The sequence below is a fragment of the Excalfactoria chinensis genome, chromosome Z (genome assembly GCF_039878825.1).
Source record: "Excalfactoria chinensis isolate bCotChi1 chromosome Z, bCotChi1.hap2, whole genome shotgun sequence".
Lineage (NCBI taxonomy): Eukaryota > Metazoa > Chordata > Aves > Galliformes > Phasianidae > Excalfactoria > Excalfactoria chinensis.
In genome coordinates this window covers 52,130,366-52,149,230 of record NC_092857.1, presented here as the reverse complement: position 1 = coordinate 52,149,230, position 18,865 = coordinate 52,130,366, and the positions used below count along the sequence as shown (strand labels likewise).

Below are 18,865 nucleotides of genomic sequence, written 5' to 3'. Positions count from 1 at the left end.
GTTACAGTATCAGCCATAAAGAAAAAGCAACTGATATCATCTACCTGGCCTTGTGCAAACCATTTGACAATGTCCCACATGACATCCTGCAGCTGAGAAGGCCAACAGTATTCTGGGCTGCATCAAGAGAAATGTGACCAGCAGGTCAAGGAAGGTGATTCTGCCTCACTGCTCTGCTCTCATGAGACCCAACCTGGACTATTGCATCCCGTTCTGGAGCCCCCAATGCAAGGACGTGGAGTTGTTGGAGCAGGTCCAGATGAAGACCACAAAGATATTCAGAGGACTGGAGCACCTCCACTCTGAGGACAGGCTGAGACAGCTGGTGCTCTTCAGCCTAAAGGAGAGAAGGTACGGAGGAGACCTTATAGTGGCCTTCTAGTACCTGAAGGGAGCCTACAGGATAGCTGGGGAAGGACTGTTTGTAAGGGCAAGTAGTAACAGTACAAGGGGAAATGGTTTTAACCTGGAATAGGGTAGATTTAGACTAGGTATTAGGAAGAAATTATTTACTGTGAGGGTGGTGAGGCACTGGAGCAGGCCACACAACAAGGTTGTGAATGCTCCTTCCCTGGAAGTATCCAGAGCCAGGCTGGTCTAGTGAGAGGTGTCTCTGCCTGTGGAAGGGGTGGGGGTTGGAAACAGATCATCTTCAAGTTCCCTTCCTACCCAAACCATTCTATGATTTCATGCTCATGAACACCCCCATGCAGACAGTATTGCTGACACAAATCTCTCTCCTCTCAGTGTGCTGCACAGAACTTCCCTCTGCCTCATCCTTCTCCTACCTGAGACACACAAGGTCATCTCATGCAGTACAAAAATTGGTCAGAATTCACAAAGTTCTTTCACTTTCCAACAGGGGTTTTGGGAGAGTGTTAACATGTTTTTTGCAAGCAAAATAAAATGCAAAATGTGTTTATGGAACCAGATATTTTAAAGCTCAGTTCCACATATATTGCTGGGGAATAAACAACAGTACAGAACTTTTTATAGGTTCTCAGTTCTGAACATCTCATGGTTCATGAATTGGTCCACTGAAATGGATTCTCATGACTATCCAAACAACATGAGGCCCTAGTGAAATCAGGAAAAAATACTTTTGCTGAGCTGAGCTGATACTTCGGTTTTAATTAAATCTGGAACACCTAGAGCTTGAAGGCTTCTAATGCTTGGGTCTTACAGACTGTGGCTTTGATCCTCTTAGATATTATGCAGAAAGGAAGGAAGCATACTGCTGCTAGCAGTGTTGTTACATATCAGAAATCACATGCTTCTGCAGAATGTGTAAATCCCAGCATCAAATACTTCTAAGTATTTAGTGTAGCATTCGAAGTAACTCAAAGAAGTATTGAATACTGAAAAACAATGGAGCTCAGGAATAAATTATTTGTCTTAAATTATATTTTATGATTTATATGCGAAATAAAAGCATGAATTTAACTTGGTTTCTAAAGCCCAAATTTTCCTTCCTTGCATAGCTACTGCTACTAAACTACCTCAAAATGGTTTTTACTTTACCTATAGTAGAAGTCAAATTACACAAGTTTTGAGGCACTCCAGGTACTCTACTCACTGAACTGTTCACTGAAATATTAAAACCTTACCATCTTAATAAATAATTTGAAGCTTATCTACTTTACTTGCTAGTTAAATACTGTTTTGCACTACTCTAGATACCACAGAAGAGAGAAATCTTACCACCTCATAATTATCTTGTTAATGGCTGAACTACGACCTATGTATGATACTTCATCAAAAAAACAGAATATAAGATCATCTAAACACATTTTCATATAAGCAGCAAAACAAACTGTAGCCTTTTCAGAAGGGAGGGGAGCCCTATTTGTAGTGGGAGTGATGACTAACAGTATAAATGAAAGTATTGGCTCTTTTCTCTTGGGACTCAGGAATAATCCTTTCCAAATTATGGTTTTAAATTAAAGACACTTGGAAGACTCTAGTCTCAATCCCTTTTGGACAATCATCCTAATCCCTAAACCACCACATATTTTAGAAAAACTTGGCAGTTTCCACACAAAGACCAGGGCTGACCTAACTGACTCAGAATTACCAGAGTGGTCTCACTAGTTCCAATGAAGAAAAAACATAAATTAAAAAAACAGCACTGTCAATGGTTTATAGGCTAGTTCAACCCTGTTCCACGACTAATGGGGAGAGGGGACCCACAGACCCACACACTGGGAAAGGGAAAAAGCTGAAAAAGGGAAAAGGGTAAAGAGATAGGCCTAGAAACAAAACAGCAGCAACAATCTGAGCAGAAACAAATTAATTTGCTAAATAAGATATAAGAATGCAAGATAACACATTATAATACATTACAGAACAATATAATTAGAATTGTCACTAATAAATCAAATGAAATGAGAGAGTGTCCAAAAACTGAAGACCTTACTCTAATGCTGAAGTGATGCATCTGGAAGCAGAGATGAGCCAGAAGAATCAGAAGGGGAGTCAAGTGATCTACAGGCAGTTTTCACCTTTCCCTCTGAACAGAAACAGTAACAGAACAGCAAACAGTCCTCTGGGAGATGTAGCTGTTCTTCTCTTCTGGGACAGGTACTCAGAACTGGGGCATTAACTCTTTAACTCCCAGTGCAATGCATGATGTTATGATGTGGAATACTGACAACTGAAAATCATAAAACTATTACAAGCATGTAGAAAAAAAATACACAAATAAAGAAATAAACCCCACCAAGGGTTCACATAAATCAGACATGCACATTCAGTATATTTCATAAGAAGAGTTTTGACCTGATGAAGGAAAGTACATTTATTTTCTGAAATATGCCATATTCACTGTTTTGTTTTGTTGTTTTTTTTTCCATAATACTCAGGTCAGTGAATGGTAAATTTGACAATGACCTCCTTCACACCTATGGAACTCTAATTGTTCCAAACTGAGCAAAGAGTACGAAATAGCCAACCACCACAGCAGGAACAAACTCACCTTCCTTCTTATTCTTAATTAGAACGTTCTATACAGTTCCTGGTGAAATTGCTCACATTTTGTGTTCCCAAAGCACAAAAAAAGTAGTGAGAACACAGGGCGGGAATTTCCAAAACACAGTTTAGTGCTGTGTTCAGTACCTGCACCAATAGCTAATAACTATGCCAGCAGAGCAGCACTAATTTCTAATCTTCTGTTCATGCTGCACACATGAACAAGTGAGCTCATCCAATCCTTCCTGTCACACATTTACACAATCTTAATCACATTTCCTCACCCCAGAGGCATCCTGTCCTCATGAACTGGATCACAATCCAGCTCCTCTGCTCAGACAAGTACAGCCACTCCAGCCTACACCTACTTCAGAGTTACACACTCCATCTCACCCTTTTTCCACCTTTACTTCTGCATCCTACTCAAGAGAAGTTCAGGTATTTGATACCAGCATGTATACTGAAGCAACAGCATAAAAGGATCATGGTAATGTCCCAGTAAGTCACTGGAGAGCCATGTTTGGAGGTGTTCATCCTATCACCTACTCAGAAAATATATTTCCAGACAACCAGAAACAGGCACTGTGGATCAGTTTGAAGTTTCCTACATTTAGTGGCAACCACAGACAAAGAATTGCCTCTGAAAAAGAGAATCCTAAAAAGTAAAGTGAAGGAAGATGACAAGATGATGGCAGTTATAAGAACCAAGGACAATCCTGTAGAGTCAATGAGAAGTGCAAATATTTATTCGTACACGACTATTACAACTGTAAGGTCACAAGTGATTCTGAATTAATACTAATGCTTAAAATTGAGATTCTATCATATACTCTGAAACATTCATCACATGGCCTTGCAACATGCAACTACTCAAACAATAAAGAAATTTAAACCGGAACATAAAAAGCAAGAGAGCATTAAACAGTACGAGATTCAAGGATACTATTTTAATCCATCCAAAATGATTCAGATGTAATATTAAAGGGATTTTTTTCTTTTTTTCCCATAAAGTTTTATATAAACTCAAAAAAAACCCAAACAAAACAACAAAAAAAAAAACACCTGAATCTTTGGAAGTAGTGGTGCCCGACTCCGCTTTCAAATTGATTAATTTTATCATGACAAAATACTATGGTTAGCTACAGGAAGAAACCACAGAAGCAAGACTTGGAAACATCACAGGAATTTCCACCACTGGAAGTCTATATCCTGTACTGAATGATATGAAGTAAGCTGAAACTGAAGCATCAGGGGAAAATGAAGGCAATACATTGTCTGAGGAGGAACAATCTCACGTGATTCTCATAGTTCTGCAGATAAATACAAACTCACTGGAAAATTAAGAGAGTTATCTATCACGTGCTAATGTTACCTTACTTACTGAACTTCTCAGACAACACCAAGGTGCAAGGCAGACCCAATATATTAATCTCTGCAAATGAAAGAAAATGTCTGCACAAATGTGGCATGGTGGGGGGAGGAATGAAGAAATAAAATTCAGCACTGACAAGAAGATTCTGTGCTTAAACAATCACGATGGTTTAGCATGGGAACTGACAGGCTTGTGAGCAATCTGCATAAAACTCATGGAGTAGAGCAGAATGTGAGCAACACCATTCTGCCTCAAAAGTCAGACATCACTTTGGGAAATAAAAACAACTTAGTCTGTTAAATACAGGAAATAATCCTTTTCCTTTACCCAGAGCTGATGCATCCTGAGCTGGAATACTCCAGTCTGAGTTAATTCACTTTAGAAAGATGTTCCAGAACTCGTCCAATAATGAGGAATGAGCACAACCAGGAGATTCAGAAAACATGATGTAAGAGAGAAGGCTGAAAATGAAAGAATCATTTAGGTTGGAAAGACCTCTAAGATTATAAAATCCAACGTTAACCTAGCACTGCCAAGGCTACCACTAAACCACGTCCCTAATCATCACATCTACACATCTTTAAATACCTCCAGGGATGCTGACATAACTACTTCCCTGAGCACTATATCCCAGAGATTCACAAATCTTTCAGTGAACATATTTTTCCTTCTATCCAACCTGAATCTCCTCTAGAACAACTTGAGGCTGATCCCTGCCTCGCTACAACATCCTTTCAGGTAGTTGTAGAATAATAGCTCCCCTGAGCCACCATTTCTCCTGGCTAAATAACCCCAGTTGCCCCTGCCACTCTCTAAGAGAGTCTTTAAAAGGGTCTAGAGACCCTTCACTATCTTCCTTGCTCTAAAAATAGGCTTGGGTGAGGGAAGGCTTTAAGAAGCGATTAGAAAAAGGATACATGGAAAAAAGATACTTCTCAAAAAGTTTTAATTTCAGACTTCAAGGACATGTTTCATGATTTGCAAAAATCCTGTAGTATAGCTACAAGTGGAAGAGGGACTAACTATTATGGGAAGTAATGCATTTAAACCAAGGATATGGATTCACTGTGCCCGTGTGCTTGCCTATGGAGACCACTCAGCCTCTGCTCCTTTCACGTCCTTGGAAGGGGCTACACTGGCTCTATGTGATTCTGTCTAGAAGGATAGATAATATGAACTCTTAAATGCCTTCTAGTCCTTTTTCCCCTAATTATACCATTACAGAATCTCTTGAGACTTAAACACACTTTAAGTATTTCTCCAGAGCCTAATGCTCCAGCAATAAGGCTTATTGTTTTTGTTTGTTTGTTTGTTTTCTGTTTATAAATTGTAAATCATGTGCCAATTATCAAAGATGACACTTGAGGTATTTCACTGATCTTTAAGGACTTGTCTGCAGGAAGAAGTTACTATGCCTAGTTTACTCTGTGGTTGCACACTGAACTATTACTTTCTAATAACAACCTCTCTGGACACAGTAAGTGTTCAGTAAATGTGAGATAATGTTCGCCACTTTTTATAACACTGAAAATGGGCTGTAAATTTACACCTTCTCATTTTGCAGTACTTTCCCATATGCATCCTCAAGTTTCACTATTAAAACTGTGTTTAAGCTTCAGGTTGTGAACGAGGTAACATTTGAAATCTGCTTTCCTAACTATGTGCTGTTGTTTTTGACTGGCATAATACTACTTAAAGCTTACTCTGCATTCAGCATACCCTTCAATAACACATTGAGAAAAATGTGTCTTTCTCTGAAAAGCAGTGTTATGCAAAAACCCTAGACATAAATTTTGCAAGTATATTTTCCCTTCTGCTTTGAAAGCCCCAATATCATGGACTCTATTACATAGGAAGAAACAAATTTCTGAATCCTACTTCTACACAGACATCAACAGAGAAAGGTAAATGGGAGATCAGTTCTAGAAAAACAGGCTGAATAACTGCCTATAATTTCAACTATTAATACGCAAATTCACCAAGTCTGCAGAACCAAATATAAAGAACAGACTCACCCTCTTGAGATATTCATTAACTACCACTTCTGGTCTGGCTGGAATTTATTTTTTTTAATCAATTTGTTGTATTAAATTGCTTCCAGGCAGAGCAAGGAAGTATGGTTATTTTTAAAATTAAAACAACAGCAAATATATTTTCCTCATGTAGGCTTGGTTCAGATCCTGCCCAAGCTTGTAATTTTATCTACATAATACAACCTTTCCCTTTGTAAGGGATTCTGGTCTATCATGAAAGGAGTCATCATCAACCACCAATGTAATGACAGAATATTTTAAAGCAACTTTAAACATCTATGGTCACCCATCAGTTACTGGTTTCCTGTGGTACTTCAAATGATTTTTATTCCTGTTGCCAGTAAAAAAAATTTTAAATGAACATAATTCCCTGGTTTCTCTGTCACTGTCTCTTCTGTTTTCTTGTTGTTTTTTGTTTGTTTGTTTCTCCAGCTTTTTCTATTAAGTGTTTCAAGTTCTTAATAAAGATTTATGTTTAGCCACAGAAAGACAGCAAATTAAAAGTGCAATCACAGAATCATATAATTAAAAAGTCACATAATAATAGAATGGCCTGGGTTGAAAAGGACCACAATGATCTCCCAGTTTGAACCCCCCTGCTATGTGCAGGGTCAACAGCCACCAGACCAGGCTGCCCAGAGCCACATCCAGCCTGGCCTTGAATGCCTCCAGGGATGGGGCATCCACAATCTCCTTGGGCAACCTGTTCCAGTGAGTCACTACCCTCTAGAAGAAAAACTTACTCAACCTAAATTCATATCATAACATAAATCACCCATCTCAGTTTAAAACCATTCCCCCTCGTCCTGTCAGAATCAACACATCAAAACAGTTATTGCCCCTCCTGTTTATACACTCCTTTCAGGTACTGGAAGGCCACAATGAGGTCTCCCTGGAGCTTTCTCTTCTACAAGCTAAGCAAGCCCAGTTCCCTCAGACTTTCTTCATATCAGAGATGCTCCAGCCCTCTATCATCTTAGTAGCCCTCCTCTGGACCCATTCCAAGAGCTCTGTATCCATTTTGTGCTGGGAGCCCCAGGCCTGGATGCAGTACTCCGGATGGGGCCTCACAACAGCTGAGTAGAGGGGGATAATCACCTCCCTCTCCCTGCTGACCACCCTTTTTTTTAATGCAACCCAAAACACAGTTTGGCCTCTGGGCTGCAAGCACACACTGCTGGCTCATGTCCAGATTCTTGTCCATCAGGACCAAGCCCTTTGTAGGGCTGCTCTCAAGGAGTTCTTCCCCCAGCCCATGTAAATACCTGGGATATCCCTGGCCCAAGGGCAATACCTTGCACTTGGCCTTGTTGAACCTCATCAGGTTCACATGGGCCCACTTCTCCAGTCTGTCCACATCCCTCTGGATAGCTTCCAGTGTATCAGTTGCACTGCTCAGCTTGGAGTTGTCTGCAAATGTGCTGATACACTGAATTCCATCATAGATAAAGATATGGAAGAGCACCAGTCCGAAGACCAACCTTTGGGGAACACCACTTTTGACCAGCCTCCACCCAGGCATAGAACCATTGATCACAACCCTTTGGCCAGCCAATCAGTTCTGAGCCTGTCGAACAGTCCATCATTCAAATTTATACCTCTCCAATTTAAAGAGAAAGATGTGGTGAGGGACCATGTCAAAGGCTTTGCAAAAGTCCAGGTAGATGACATCTGCCACCCTTTTCCTGTCCACCAATGCCATTCTTCTGTCATAGAAGGCCACCAGATTGGTCACAAAGATTTGTCCTTGGTGAAGCCATGTTGCCTGTCTCAGATCCCCTCTTCATCTTACACGTGCCTTAACATGATAACTAGGAGGATCTGCTTCATGATCTTTCCCAGGCACAGAGGTGAGGCTCATCAGCCTGCAGTTCACTGAACATCCCTTCTCCCTTTCTTAAAAATGGGAGTAGTATTTCCCTTTTTCCAGTCACTGTGGGTTTCATCTGATAGCCATAATTTTTCAAGCACGATGAAGAGGCTCTCAGCAACCACATCAGCTACCTCTCTCAGAACCCCGGGATGCATATCATCTGGCCAAATGGACTTACGCAGATTTTCACAAGGAGGTGTTGGACTTGTTTCACTGTTATAGTGGGACAGAATATGCTCCCTTCACCCTCATCTAGAGGCTCAGTGTCCTAGCAGACATAGGAATCCTAACCACCAGTGAAGACTGAGGCAAAGCACTCACTGAGTACCTCAACTTTTACCATGTCTGAGGAAACCAGTCCTCCATCCTCATGGACAAGTGAAGACTGTGGCAAAGCACTTACTGAGCACCTGAGCTTTTACCATGTCTGACAAAGCCAGTTCTTCATCCTCTTTTATCAAAGGGGGAACACTCTCCTTAACCAGTCTCCCCCTGCCTATGTACCTTCTTGTTGTTTGTCACATCCCTTGCCATGTTCAGTTCCATCTATGCCTTGGCTTTCCTGATCTTATATGCAGGCAACACACCTCCCTATGGGATGAATCCAAATGGTATATCAGACTCTAGATTCCCCTCAGAAGGGAGTCTGCTGTTGATGATGTGGTAATACGGTGGGCAGTCTGACTCGTCTCAGGCAACTCCACCTAGCTAGATGCTTCAGAATCCTTTTTAACTTAGAGTCTCCTTTTTTTTTTTCATCATGATTAAATTACAAAACAAAGCTCTGATAGATGCATAACCCTCATAGAGATGTACAGCCTTCATAAATCTTTTATTTTTACATTTCACTGTTTATTGTAACAAAAAGACTCTCCTGTTGTGTCAGCAAACCTAATGTTAAATGCCAGTACAAAATTCAGCCAAAGAAAGGACTGCTGGAAATTCAACTGTTCAAACAGAAGAAGAAATGAGAAAGAGTATTTGTGGCACAAAGAACTGACAACTAATTAAACACTTGTTTGCAGACTAGACTTTCTAGGCTGGTGAGATTTTTATTCAAGCAACAGAGGTTAGGCTCAGCGCCACAGAATCCAATCTTAGATCACCATCAGATATGAGAATATTGTGAAAGTGTCGCTTAAAATTTCTAGCCCACACAGTTATGTCAGAATTTTTGCATATTGCCTCCTCTGTCTCTAAGAGCACAGTCCTACGGCTGTGCAAGCAACTCTGCGTGAGGGCTGCCAAGCGCTCCCCTCCCACCACGCCACCCACCTGTCCCCAGCCAGCACCTGTGGTCTTGCGACAGGAACCAGCCGGCTCAACCAGCACTGCGATGGACTCCACAGGGTCAGGCTTGGGGCAACCAGCTCTCTGATACCAAGTCTGATTGATTTTATACTACCTGACAAGCACACCTAAGGGCAGGCATGCTTGTTCATTAAAAAAAAAAGCTTCCTTCACAAGTTAAGTAGAACAGACAGCTCAGCACTCACGCAAATACAGAGTAAGATTGTCACTGCCTGAAATATGTATTTTTATTTGGATTAACTATCAAACATCTGCTAGCTTAGCTTCCATTTGCCTCTCTATTTTCTTTTTATTAAGAACAGGTAAACATTCATACGGAAACAGGATAGTTATGTCCAACATCTTTGTTTTTCTGTTCTGCCAAGTCACATTTCTAAATGAGAAACAACCACAGTATGGCCATTTGTTGATTTATCTCTCAGATTATGTTCTCACATTATATGTCACCATCTAATCTCAGCATGCTTATTGCACTGTATAACTTCCTTCTACAACTTTCCCATTATCAGGTGTGAAGATTTCATATGTCGCCTGGGCCTCCTAATTTTTCAAACTGCTTTTTTTATGACTATAAGTGAAATTCATGGAATACGTTTTATAGTAAATAAGCTGCTACAGTCAAGGGCTATTGAGTGACACATATTTTCCTTCCATTTTTTGATTGTGCTCTACTCAGCTATATTTTTTATACATGCAAAACCAAGCAAATCCGATAAATGTTTCCACAAGTGTTGTTCTTTGTTTTCTTTTCCTTTCAGAAATATCTTGTTCCTCTTACACCAGACCTTCATTTGTTCTGCATCCAAAAGAACAAGCCAGGAAGACCTGACAACCTCCTCAACTGATCCAAGGAATTGCTGCTGTGACTCCCAAGCCATCCATCCCTCATGCCACATTGCCGATCACCTACACAACTGCACTGTACGGAAGCTCTCTCAGCTGCACTTAATCAATCAGTAACACATTATTTCTTCATGCACCTGAACTACTGACATTCTGTAACTGACATTCTGTAACTGTAACTGCTTAGACAATGAAGCTGCTATATGAGCTGTTATATGAGGAAAATTTAAGACAGAGTATATGAAAAAACAGGTAATAGCAACCAGCACAACAGCACACATTAGCTGAACCATTAAATGAACAATTTCTAGAGACATCACAGTGAGGAAAAAAATGATTAGTTCTGCAGATATTTACAGGAGGTGCCAGTAAAGCATGCAGAAAGAAACAATAGAAGCATTCGAGAGAGAGCTCTGACCTAAATGGAGATTCATTTTTCCAGCAGTTGGAATATGCCACTACTGCCACTGTTTGCATCCTTCTCCCAGATGCTTTATGAAATGCTCCTGACTGAGGCTATCAGGTCTGTGCAGGCAGTGAAACAAGTGATCTCACCCCTAAAATCCCAGCATGGTCATCAGTGCCACAGAACTTATAACCTCCTCTGGCCTACTGGTGGTGTTTTCTTATGGGAGACTTCTGCTTGATCGCCTTCAAAATCAATCAGCTAAGTTTAGACCAAGTAAATTGATTTTGTGACACTGTCTGAAACTGGGTGCCAAATGTCCCTCACTGCTGTGACAAAATAGCTTGAAAAGTGTTAACATCCAACTGAATGGAAATGAAGAATTACAAATGGAGATTACTTTACTTAGCAGGTACATATGGATGATGTCTGTCCATATACAGTAAAAAGTACAGCAATTGCAGCTTGTTGAGAACACTGAAATTGAGAAACTAAAGTCTTACAAATAAGTATTCACAACAAATAATTGCAAGTTCTTACTGTAAACAACAGCTTAAATGCCTGAACACACATTGCTCTAAATAAACCCACACATCAGATTTTTATTTCTCCATCCATTCTCCAGAAAAATCTTTTTCATCCCAAGCCCCCAAGAGATCTGCCTGTGCTGTTGTCAGTAAGAAGCAAATAAAGCTCCTGCACTTATATAGCAGACAATCCATCTCACCAGTTTGTATTTGAGAGGGACTCTGTGACTTCTCCTTTAGATTTAAAGATGATTAGATTACTTTTTCTTACAGTTGATATAATTTAGAAGAAAGCATTTCTGTGTCTGACTAATACAAATCAAACTTCACTATTTCCAACGTATTTTTTTCCCAGTAAGAAAGATGGAAAAAACTTTTTCTGTCTATTCCTGTCAATTTTAAGTTATTTGTCCTCCATCTTCTGTTTTACTACAACTACTACTCTCATACATGTCTGCATTATCACTTTGCTAAGGAATCAGTCCTTCAGATGTTTAATTTATGATTCAACTCTGCAATTGTATATGTTGTTTAGAAAAATAAAACTTCATAATTTTGAAAGAACTAACAAAATTTATCCTCTCTCCATAAATTGCAACAAGTAATTCCACTTAAAATACACAGGACCATGAAAATAAATAAACAAACTTAGGGTATTAAACTACCAAAATCAAGGAAGAACAGTTGTGGAATCCACTTCATCTTGAAAATACTTAACAGATGAGCTGTTAAATGAATAGCCTTGAGCACCATTGATGAGGACAAAGGGCAATAACCTGGAGTTAAGAGTAAAATGTTTATACCAACAGTAAAGGAAGTGTCCAAACAGAGCAATTCAAGGACAAGAAATCTAAGTTCTACAGAGATTCCACAGATGTGATGGCATATACACAGAAATTCTTCTTTCAAGCAGAAAGAGATGTGTGTTTCTTGCTTCCCTTTATGTGTTTACATCACCTGAAGAGGAATTATTTAACCTAAAAGTACACTTACATGCTTACATTATAGTTACATTTAAAGTTTACAGAGAGCTCAGTGACAACATAACTGTGGGGAGTCAGTGTACACTAAACTCCTGACTGGACTACTTAGATTTTGAAACCAGCCAGATACACTGGGGTCTGGAACAGAACACCACTGATTTCACTTTGGATGTCCCACAGTCAGTACAACCACAAAATCTAAATCCACCTGCTGCTCCATCAAAACCAACCTGAGGCAAACTGAAAAGGTCTTACCTGTTTTCATCACGCCAGTTCTCTGTTTGCTTCTATCCATGCAGTCTTTCATTCCTGCAGAACCCCGTTAGCAGACCATCAAAGCTTGCTGGTCTAACTAAACCTAGACGTAGATGTGCACAACAGTTCAAGCAGGAACATACAAGCTAATTTTAAACTAACTCAGAAGAGTGGATCTCTCTGGAAGGCACCCACACTGCTTCTCTAGCAGGCTTTATAAACTGCTCCAGACCTGTGCTACTGCCACTTGAGCCAGCCAAACCCATGGGAGGTTTGATACATCTACCTATCCCCATTACAATAATGGTGTTATGTCAATACATTTCTGCTGTGATTTCCTGTTTTCACTGAAATTTTAATATAGGTCTGTGTTCTTAAGTCAAGCCTTTTGTCCACTGCAAGTTGAAAGACAAAGACACACTCTACAGCTAAGGTATCACACTGGTTTTCTGAAAGCTGTCTTTGCCAATCAGAAAAGTCACTCAATTTCAAAGATCACTGATGAACATCACCCAGAAAGATAAGCTGAAATCTCTTCCCAAAGCAGCTGAGAAGGATGAACAGATAAAAGGAGAAAAGGCTGGTTGTGTGTTAGGTCTAAAGAGAGGATCAGGAAAAAAAAAAAAAAAAAAGAAAAAGAAAAAAAAATCCAGCAGGATGTCTGCAAATGAACATGTGCTTATGGCAAAGGCTTGGAAAAACAGAATGCCAGGAGCTGCTACGGGGCATTGTACACATCAAGCCTCTGAAACGTCTGGACAAAACCAAGAGCCAAAGACGATCATTTAAGTTAAACTGTCATTTGTCCCGAATGGTTAATTCCAATGTTGCAAACGTCTACAATACATGTAACAATAAAAAGCAGGATTAACAAACAATGCATCTTCTTTTAGTGCACCAAAATCCTGTCATTCCTCCTTTTTGAAGCTTTAACTACTTTGTACTCACTGGATTAGAAGACTTGAGGACTTGCATACCTTCCAGACATGCCGAGCCTAACGACAACTTCCTTTACAAAGCAACAGACTCACAATGAATAAACAAACTTAAGCAGAAAGCCATCCTTCGCACAGAGAACTTAGTGGCAGATGCTATAAATTAGACGGAATACTCTTTAAGTAGCATTTCGTCCCTCTGAGCAACCGCACAGCACAACACAGAGCATCTACGGAAAGATTTATGTTTGAAAATCAAAGGGAGGGGTTTTGTTGTCGTTGTTTTTGTTGTTGTTTTGTTGTTTTTTTGACTCTCTGAAAAAAAAATAATTACCTAGGTCAAATGTACAGTTACAAATTTAAGATGACGACAGTTTCTAGCTGACATTTACATTAAATGCAAAACACGAATTTAAGGTCTGAATGTAAACTGTAAGAAGGACACAAGTCCAATGTATAGAAAACTCACACAGATACTAAATCAATAAATAAATAAGAGTATTTGTTACCATTTCTTCCATTTTAGTCTCATTCTCTTCTGAGAATGGGCTAAAGACACTGATTCGTAATTGGTGGTCAAATATATTCCCATGCCAATGGCGGTTCTGGAGAGAATTCTCACTTTACACGAAGTGCAGTGAGTGAGTTTAGAAAAGATCAGCTTTCCTGCAAACTGGAAGCTCACTAAATAGGATTAATTTGCTTTGTCAGCCAACTGGTCCTTTTCTCCCCTCATCTTGCATTTCCATGCTATTTACAGCAGAAAAGAGATTGAGGAGAAAACAGCGATTCCATTACAAATGCCTAGCGTTATCTAAAGACACTCAAGAGGAAAAGATACTCAGTGGCAACCTTTGACCCAAGGATAAACTTCACCACTAAATTACTTAACAATTTAATGAACGCAGGAAAAAGCCCAATAAATGTTTGACCAAAACACCGTCCATGCAGTCAATGTCACTTACTAAAAGTGACACCAAGATTTCTTATATTCAAAGCAGTATGTACTTCTACCAGGTGATCCAACTACAATTTCCAGAGCTTAATCTCCTTTATTAAGGTCAGGAATGGGCTACAGCTGAATTTTATGCAACTTTAAAGATTCATTTTACAGCTTTCTGTAGTAAAGCGTTTAGAAGCATTCAGTGTGGACTGATCCTTTATTTACTTCTCCACTAGTACTCTACCCGAAGAAATAAGACTTTATTTCACTGCAATGTTAGGGAGAAGTTTACAAATCACAGGCCTGCAAAATCACAGCACAGCATTACCATTTTTTTTCATTCCCAGATTTCAGTTGACATAATTTATGTATATGTTTTCAAAGACAACGTACTGCATACTCTGCAAGCCATGTGAGCATTACCTTTGGGTTGGATAAACATCCTTTCCCATTTAACAGTAAGGAGACGGAACAATTAAAGTAAACCTCAGGTCATGTTCCACCACACTGCGTACCCACAGTTCCACCACACTGACACACACCCTCTCTTCTGGCTCTGCTTTAAAGCCCGAGATAACATTTTCAAAAATAAACGATAAAATGAAACGTAGATGAACATCATCTGTTTACCGCTGAGCAAATCTAATTAACCAGAAGAAGACAGATAAGTAGTAGAAGTACATGAGTATTTATTGTTGTCACTATGGGCTCTCGACCGCAACGTAGAGATGGGAAAAATAAAAACAAAGTAAAAATTAAAAAAAAACGTCCATGCCACATTCCCACCATTAAGCGGTGCCGCGTGGAGCTGCGCTGTGCGGCCCGCTCCTGGCCGCTCCCAATGCAGCAGTCTTTCCAATGCGCGCACACCCGGGGACGGGGGCGGCCCAGGAAGCTGTACGGGGCCGGGCAAATTGACGTTCCCCCCTACTGTCCCTCCCAGAGGGGAATAAAGGCATCAGAAAAAATAAACTCGATGGGAGCGGACCCCAAACCTGCGAGAGGTAACGCGCTTCCCCCCTCTGGCCCCCCCACCACGACCTCGAGCTCTCTGCTGACCCGCTCCCTTCAAGGAAATGCAACAAATGGCAAGACCTGGGACCCAGCGCTGAGTAACAGGAAATATCGGCATCTGTCACCTCCCGGGGGGAGGTAAATGGATTAGCGAGAGCAACAAAGGGAAGAAAAGCCCTTTCAAACGTGCAATTGATTAACAAGTCCCCTCTAATCTGCAGCATCGCTGTTCTTCCTCAAAGACATCATCTCTCTCCTCTCGCACTTCGGTGCAGCTCAGCAGAGATCGGGAGCGCGCCTGGCCCCAGCCCGGTTCGGAGCGGTGCTCCCGCGCCACCTCCCGCGGTCCCCGGGAAGGGTTTGTGGGCAATGAGGAGGGGAGGGGGCAGATCTCCAGAGAGCGGTGTAAGGGGGAGATCAAAGAGCCGTGTCGGACAGCCCGACCTCCCCGCTGCATTTCACATTCCGGGGAAAATGAAAACGTTAAACCTCCTCCCCCTTCTGCTCCGAAAGAGCAGCGCGTCTGTAGCGTACGTGGAAGGAGGGGGGGAAATGTTTAAAAAAAAAAAAAAAAAAAAAAAAGTTATGCTGCGACTTTCAAAGGAGCTCTTATGGTTCCCCGCTCCCCGAGGTCTCTGCACATCCCAACGCTCCCCCGGCAGAACCAGCACCGACCCCCCACACCACCGCGGGGGCCAGGCACCGGGATGCCTGAGGCGCGCTGCCCCGGACGGGCGGACCCCCGGATACTGTCGGGAACGGGACACTCCGGAGCTGAGGCCCGGTGCCTCCATCTGTTGTGAGGACGGTTGGCGGGCCCTCGCCTGCTTTAACCCACCTCACCCCCCTGGTTCCCGCTGAGGTTCTGGCAACACTCAGCGGCCCAAATAATAACACATTATTATAACCGCTCCGATGGGAAGGCTGGAGGGCGGGCGGAGGGGAGGAGGAGGTTCTACTCCTCGCTACCTACCCTCGGCAAAAACAAAACCCCGAACTTTTCCTTTGTTTTCTCCCTCTCTTCCCCTCCCACCGCCCGCCTCCAGACGGCCCCGGTGCACGGAACGGAGAGGGACTGCCGGGGCGCCCGGGAAGGTACGGGGTCCGTGAGATCCCTCCCCGCCTTCACCTCCTGCCCTCCTTGCTGGTAAAAAACGTTACGTCGGGTCTCCAATTTGCAAAATAGATAAATAAACAGATAGATAGACAAATAAAATAAAATCGGTAATCAGCATCAACTTGGGATGCTGGCGCTCCACCAGCCTCAAGCGGGACGCACAACTTTCCTGGAAGAGAAAGCACCACCCCCCGGCTCTCTCCCGCTGAGTCCCCCCAAAAGCGGCGGTTCCCGCTTTCCCGGCGGTCACCCCTTACCTGCAGCGCGGAGGCGGAGGAGCACTGCGACGGCCAGCAGGGCCAGGAGACGCAGAGCGGCCACGGGGACCATCCTGCGATCAGTGCTGGTGCCTGCGGGCGGAGCGGCGGGGCGTAGTGCGGTGAGGAGCGATACGCTGCGGTGAGGAGCGGTGCGGTTGGCCCCGGCTCCCCAAGCGGGGAGGTGCGGTGTATGCTGCCGGCCTCGCACCGCCGCCCCAGCTCGCCTCTCCTGCTAACGGACTCACCCGGACTGGGGGGCGGGGGAAACCGCGCTCCTTTCCCCTCCTCCTCCTCCGCCTTCCCCAGCATCCCAACGTCACCGGGGACAAATCCGACACAGGGGAGGGGAGGGGAGGGGAGAGGCACCGAGGGGTGGCGGCCCCGGCGCTCCGGCACCCTCTACTGGGGGAGCACCTCCCGCGGCAGCATCTGGAGGGATGGGCTCGCCGGAGGCGGGACGACCCTCGAATCGCAAGGAATCTCCAACTAGAAAATTAACCTGGGGAGGTGGGAGAGAAGCGGTCGACAGCAGGGCTGCGGCTCCAGACTACCTCCTCCACCTCGCTGCGAAAACCAACGCCTTTTTGCACCCGCAAAACACAGAGGGAAAGCCCCGACAATGGCCGCGGTGGGAACGCGGGCCTGACATCCCCGTCTGAGGCCGCCGCTGCTCCGTTGAGGCGTCAAAAGTGATCGGGCTTCCTGCTCGTGGGCAGGAAGCGGTTCTTCTCGCAGCAAAGCTTCCAGACGCCTCAGCCGTGCTTTGTTATAAGGACGCTCTAAGTGTGATTCAAGTTTGCTTTCTAAATCCTTTTTAGTTTATATTTTTGGCACTTAAAGAAAGCAGAGCACTAAGATAGTGCAGAACCACAAGCAGGCGTCTGCGAATGGTTCCACAAACTTGAACGGCAGTCACCTCTTAGTTTACCACACTTTGAATTGAATTGGAAAACCTTCAGAAATACAGCATTCCCATCACTTTAGACTTTGATTCTTAGGATCTGATGATGAACAATGCTGAATATATACAAAACTGTTTTGATGTCTTTCCCATATCAAGCTCTAAATTTACACTAATTTAAGAGTTATTCACCTACATTACATTACAGTTACTTATTGCAAACACAGGCTACGAAACAGTATTTTCTTCTTGCATCTTGTTTCCTTCCTCTTAGTTCTCCATTTCCATCTTGAAAATTCCTCTGGCACCTGGGGATAACAAAGGGAGGTCCTGATCCCTCTTTCTAGGAATGCGGGATGGCTGAACTCAGTCCTTTGCCATCACAACAACACGTTTTATAATCCCTTTCGTAAACATATGAAACCAAATTTAAGAGTACTTAAGTCTTTTTTTAAAATAAGTTCCACCCTTGCGACTAGAAGACTACTCCAGATGCTTCCTCTTCAATAGCCGGACAGCTACACCCACAGTGGCCAACAGAAACTTTCTGTTCATAGCCCTTACATCTAATGCCACTGTTAACCTTTCCATTCACGTCTTCCCCCTTTCTGTTGTATGAAGTGACCACAAACATCCTCCAAATTTTATTTTACTACACAAATAAAACTTAAATTTTAAAATTTCCTCTGAAGTGATAACCGCGCTCCCCAGTCCCACCCCCACCCTCTTCTCTTGATCCCTGCATTTTTGGAAGTCTGATCTCTTTCTGAAGTGGTGGTAGAGTTCTGAGTAGTACTGTCTCTTCCACAGCACTTTCCTTTCTGTGCTGGGTAGGATGTACCTCTGGTGGTTACAACACCTTCCTGCTGATAGATATCCTGTGATGTACTAGAAAATCTGCACCTCCTCTTTATTGGTTCCAGTGCATACCTAACAGCTGAGAACTGCATAAAAATGCCAAGTGTCAGTCCTTCCCACTTCTTTCATTCTATTTTTTATCTCAGATTATCAATATCAGTTCTTTCTTCAAGATAAGCTACTCCGTCAAGAAAGGCTCTGTGTCAGCAAAAAGTATTTGCCTGCATGTTGATAACATGCCTGAAGGTTTTACTCAAAATAAACAAA

At 42.5% G+C, this 18,865-nt stretch overlaps 1 protein-coding gene across 1 annotated transcript in view; it reads right to left on the bottom strand.

Moving 5' to 3' along the window:
- ROR2 (receptor tyrosine kinase like orphan receptor 2) overlaps positions 1-17,166 on the bottom strand; it is a 145,723-nt gene extending 128,557 nt beyond the window's left edge. The window contains exon 1 of the mRNA XM_072359836.1: positions 16,837-17,166. Within this exon, the coding sequence (XP_072215937.1) occupies positions 16,837-16,909 (73 nt within the window). The 5' untranslated portion in view covers positions 16,910-17,166. The remainder of the gene's footprint in view (positions 1-16,836) is intronic.
- Positions 17,167-18,865: the final 1,699 nt, after the last annotated feature.